This window comes from Lolium perenne, chromosome 7 (assembly GCF_019359855.2).
Source record: "Lolium perenne isolate Kyuss_39 chromosome 7, Kyuss_2.0, whole genome shotgun sequence".
NCBI classification, from domain to species: Eukaryota; Viridiplantae; Streptophyta; class Magnoliopsida; order Poales; family Poaceae; genus Lolium; species Lolium perenne.
In genome coordinates this window covers 204,090,597-204,095,966 of record NC_067250.2, presented here as the reverse complement: position 1 = coordinate 204,095,966, position 5,370 = coordinate 204,090,597, and the positions used below count along the sequence as shown (strand labels likewise).

General features: G+C 44.5%; 1 protein-coding gene and 1 long non-coding RNA gene across 2 annotated transcripts; both read right to left on the bottom strand.

The window, feature by feature from the left end:
* Positions 1-242: 242 nt before the first annotated feature.
* LOC127315635 (uncharacterized) lies at positions 243-3,450 on the bottom strand. Its single transcript, XR_011748669.1, has 3 exons — positions 3,297-3,450; positions 2,666-2,864; positions 243-484 (listed from the first exon to the last, which is right to left on the bottom strand). It is a non-coding gene; the product is annotated as an uncharacterized lncRNA (long non-coding RNA).
* Positions 3,451-3,579: 129 nt separating this feature from the next.
* On the bottom strand, positions 3,580-4,530 carry LOC139830056 (putative F-box/LRR-repeat protein At3g18150). The gene has a single exon (XM_071824169.1). It carries the CDS (start codon positions 4,528-4,530, stop codon positions 3,580-3,582), a length of 951 nt encoding a protein of 316 aa, XP_071680270.1.
* Between the last annotated feature and the right edge of the window lie 840 nt (positions 4,531-5,370).

The following is a 5,370-nucleotide window of genomic DNA, read 5'->3' as shown; positions in this document are numbered from 1 at the left end:
ACTTTCCGGCCCAGTGCTTCTTCTTGCCACAGTATATTACAAATACAAAAGATGCACGTTTCTCTTGCTTCTCCCATGCGTGTTAGCTGGTGCTAATTAAGAAGTTTACGGCCGGCATCATTAGTGTCAGAGAGATCTACATGTTACCCATCATGGTTGCATAACTATCACTAGATATGAAGTAACTTTACCGTCGGGTTTGAAAGAAAAAATGCTTAGCATGCGCGGTTGAGCAGCAGAAAAACGAGAAAATGCACGCGTGGACTCATAGTGTGAACGAAGATCATAAACAATGTCCTCACAAAAGTCCTTAAAAGCCAAACATCTTCGACTAACTAAACGAGAACCAAAAGAGACTTCCATCTTCTCTTGCTGCTAACAACCTGGAGAAACAACTTGTCATCCATACCGAATTTCATCCTTCATTACATGCATTTGGTTGTTTGAACACGTCTGGTGCTAGAACTTGCGTGTTTCTTTTCATCTGAAACCAGCACAAAAATCAATCTAGTGCACAATAATAAACATTGGTAGTTGTTAAAAACCATCACAAGTGAAACTTAAAAGATGAACTTACAAATCCACGTCCACTGGAGCATGTAAAACAACCAAGTTAAAGCCTTTAAAGGTGCACATAGTGTAGGTTGATAACTAATACTCCCTCTGTAGTTTGGTCAAGTTTATTGAAAATCATCTACAATACAATTTAGTTTAAATGGATTCATCAAACAATATATTATACGAATATATAGATTCGATGTTGCAGATGTTGACACATTTCCAAATATATAGTTGGTAAAACTTAGGAAACTTTGGCATAGAAGCAAACTAGAACTTCAATTATTTTGAAACGGAGGGAGTAGTTACTATCCAGTACCTATAACAAGTCGAAGGATCAAACTCTAGAACTAATTTGACCATCCCATTTCAAATTACATGTTACACGCTTCTTAATGTTCATATTTTTTGTGTAATCGGTTCAAATTAATGCCACTGACACCAGCATCGACACCAAAATAAAAATAGAAGAATCTTTAGATTTTTAGACAAGGTGAACACACAAATCATCTTGCAACCTTCAGGTAGAAGCTTTCATAAAATGAGAGGAGGGGACTAAAAAAAACTAGGAACATTCAACAACTTCAGGGAAACTTCCTTAATTTGAAATCTCCAATAAAATTCATTTGCTGCTGAGCTTCAAAATATAATGTGTAGAGAGATTCAAAAACTTTCATCAATCTGGATCGCACTTTATGAATGGAAAACCTTCCAACTAATTCACTAGTGTTTTAGAAACAATTAACACTAGTTTACATGAATGAATGCCAAACTAACGCTGACACCAGCACTAATTATCCAACTTCCAAACACATGAATCACATTTTTATGAAAATATAGGAGAAGGGAGAGGAAATATCTAGAAACGGAAGCCCTAGTAGTGCTCTGATGCGGTGCAGCAAGATCAAAGCCTATGTCGCCTCATTGGCATCACCCCTTCCCAATTCTAAATGACTTAGTTTGCGGAGGGCAGTACATCGGCCAGCAGCATTGGCGCATGCAGTAATAGGCTATGGATGATAGCTAGGGGAGGGTGATTTGTCTCTAGTCTGATCATATTGGAATGGATGCGAAAAGGTAAAATGGAGATGATAAGGTTGGACTAATCTAACTAAGGTGGAATCCCGTGTTTGCCTTTTTGGTAGGAAGTGGTTATGCCCATGGTCACCCGCGAGAGAGAAAATCATAAAGCCAGAGTAAAATGCCCAAGGAACACATATGCGAATTTTGCTCCTAGCCAGGAATTTACCATGCTACCGCTAGTCGCCAAAGTGCAAACTCACGCTAATGGTGTTCCAAATAATATACTCCATCCATTCCAATAAGTAAGGCCTATATTTTGGGAAAGTCAAGCTAAGTAAAGTTTGACTAATTTTTTTGAGAAAACCATAAAAAACTATGATATATTATATAGATATCGTATGAACACATATTTCATCATATATCTATCCGTGTTGATTTTAGATTATACATATTAATGACTTAAAAAAACTTGTCAAACTTTAAATAGTTTGACTTTTGAAAAGTATAAGGGTTATTCATTGGAACGGAGGTAATACTTAGCTAGCCATGAATGATTCGATGGGAAATATTGATTCTTAAATTACAACAAAATATACACTTATTGAGCATAATAGTAATAGTAAACTGAAATGTACTAAATGCCAGCCAATTGGATGACTAATGTTATCTGTTAGCTAGACCACCAAAGTATACTAATTCTACGAATTATGCCGCACTGTAATTGAATTTTGTTATATGTGTGCAACGAATACATACTCTGTTCTACATTCTATAAATTTTATTTTAACCAATTCAAGATACCTTACAAACAATGACATCCAATACAGAGAGTAAGACTGCTTTGTGTTCTGTGTTGTTTATTACAAAGATGAAATGTAGACTAATATGAAACAAAATGCTAGTCTAAGACGTAGATTAAAAGAGAACGAATGGAGTATAAGCATAGTCTCCTTTCTCTTTATCATTTGAACATTTTTATCGAGGCAGTCATTTGTTTTCCCTTTTGTATCATTTAGAGTAGACTTTATTCACACAAAACTACAAAATAATAACACAAAGGAATTTGTTCTGCATTATGACTGACCTTTAGATTTCTTGTAGTGGATACTGATTTTACTGCTGGGTATGCCCCAGTCACCGAGCAATTTCAAAATTTCTTTAACCCTTATGTCATAAGATCGACGACACTTCTTTATCTCCACAGTCTTAAGGTGCTCAAAGGTATGACATGAATGTTCTGATGTAATATGACTATCTGTTTTCACCTCAAGAACATGGGATTTCTGCAGAATAAGAAAACATGTGTTAAAACTGTATATATATATGTCCCTGCAAAATAGACTCTATTTGTCCCAACGCGTGCATGGCATGTGGGACTATGAGCATCGATGGGGTTTATTTTTTGTACAAGGTCATATATGAGGATTAACAGGTCCTCTCTGGTTTCAAAAAAGACGAGTTGAAAAAATTGCAGCAAGTAACTTTCAGGATGCATGGTCGTATGGGTATGTAACAGTACATGTTTTGAAACTATTTTTCAAAACAACTCTAAATAGGTGTTGTTAATGATTAATTAGCTTTCAAAGAGTAAAAGGTTTTACAACATATTTTTTATAAACTCATGTAGTTTGAACCGGTGGTAGTATACAACCTAAAAATTTCGTAAGCGCTATGGCTGCGAAATAATCTATAAGGAAAAACGAACCGAGTATTACCTCGAATTGAAGTTGCAAAATGAGATTCTCCAGTCTTGGTGTGTGCTGCATGAGGCATGCAAGCGCAGTTACATCATCATACACACACCACTCGTTAAGCATCAAGATCTTGAGCTTGGTGAATGTAGGACACCATGTCAAATCCTTCAGTAAGATCGCCTGGACACAGAACAAATAAACGGAAGATTAATAACAACTTTGAGATTGTGCGGAAGCTAGCTGCACAAAGTGACACCAGATCGACCAGAGGCAACTAATAATTATGTAATCCGAACAAAACAATTTAAGCTTGTAGTAGTAGTATTTGACAAACCCTTCCATCTTCCGTGGAGGCTATGAGCTCCAGGCTGGTGGCCTCCGCCAAGCCATGCAGAAGCAAAGGGCGCTCGGCAGTGGCATGATCATCATCAAAGGTGGTGGTGCCGATAAGCTGGATGCTGGCACTGGTCAACAAGGGCATGCTCTCGAGAGATGACGACAGATCAGTATAATCATACATGTCTCTGGAGAAGCAGTCCTCGTCGTAGTCATCGGACAGCTGCAGATGACGGAGTCTGGGCGTGGCAATCCTCATCCCCATGGGGCCATGTTTGCTCGGGTGGATCCCAGTGCCGCAGCCGATGATAGAGAGGCGCTCCAGCCAGGGAGATAGCAGGGCGTCGCCGTCGAGAATGCACTCGCTTAGGGTGAGGTTCAGAAGCGCCCGGCAGGGGGAGAAGTCGAGGAGATGGTCGTGGTGGAGTTGGACGCGGTGGAGGTGCATCGTCGTCAGGTGCGGGGAGGCGAATGGTTGCTGCCGGTGCGGAAAAGCTGATGACTGCCGGTTCTGAGGCCACCACATTACGGGGCTATCTTGGAAGCGGGCGACGAGGGAGCGGGCACGGCAAGTCCACACGGCGTGCCTGATCCAGAGGTCGACGTGAGGGTCGACCTCGCGCGGGTCGAACTCGTAGTCGCTAAACTCGTCGAAGTCCTCCCCGCCTACCAACAGGTTGGCTTCGATCTCGAACGAGTGCAGCGGCGAGGCGCCATCACGGTGGAGCAGCAGGCTGTTGACGAACAGGCGAAATTTTTCGCCGGAGCCGTTGACGCGGACGGCGGGCGTTGATCTCCACAGGTGGCGCCAACGACGGGCGAGCGTGGCCGACTTCACCGCCTCGCGAGAGGGCAGGAAGGAGAGCACGTGCTGGATGAGATCATCCTGCAGCGCGCCGAAGAGATCGCGGCCGCTCATGCCGCCGCCGGTGGAGATGAGATGCAGGCCGGATCGATCGAGAGTCTTCCGTGTTTATATATGGCTAGGTAGCCTAGGTCACCTGGTATGGCAAACGCTCTAAAACTGGTATAAATGTGAAACAAGATTACATTCCTAAAAAAACAAATCCACGGCCGGGGATGTCTTTGTCTCCGGCTCGGAAACCGGCGATTTTATGGGCACATCTGGAATGGTCGGGAAGGCATACCTTCCATAGACCTCTACTTTTTTTTTTTTTTGAGCTGTCAAGAAAGGTTACGCTCCCGTGTCGCTCCCCTAGGGCGACACCGGGGCGATACCACGCCGCCGCCGCCCACAGCCCCCTCCGCCTGCTCCGCTAGCCGCCGCTGCCGCCGGCCCTTGCTGCGGTGGCGGCGAGCCCAGCCCCCGAAGGTGGACTGGGGTGGTGGACGCCGGAGATCTGCGCCATGGCTGCTAGGGCGGTGGTGGTGACTCATCTGCGTGCAGCGACTAGGGCGGCGCCCCTGGTCGGGGTGGTGGCGGAGACTCCTCCGGCGGCGCCTTGACCGGCGGTGAAGATCTAGGCCAGATTGGGTGGCGTTGGGGAAAACTCCAGATCTTGAACTGGGTGATTCCCGTGCTTATCCGGTCTTCTTCGTTGCATGGCTGGGCCGGTCCGGTCGGGGTCGACCCTGCTTGGTCGTCGCCGTTCTCTTTGCTGCCTCATGGCCGCTGGTAGAGTGCGGCGTCCGCGGCAGAGCAGGTTGCCGGCGGGCGGCGGCGAGGGGGCCGGCCGTTCTGCCTAATAAAGGTGGCAGCCCTAGGGTTTCTCTCGCGCCAAGTGAAGATCGTTCGGAA

What these genes read in the sequence shown, in the direction of transcription:
- LOC139830056 (XM_071824169.1), bottom strand. Translation starts at nt 4,530, where the DNA reads ATGAGCGGCCGCGATCTCTTCGGCGCGCTGCAGGATGATCTCATCCAG.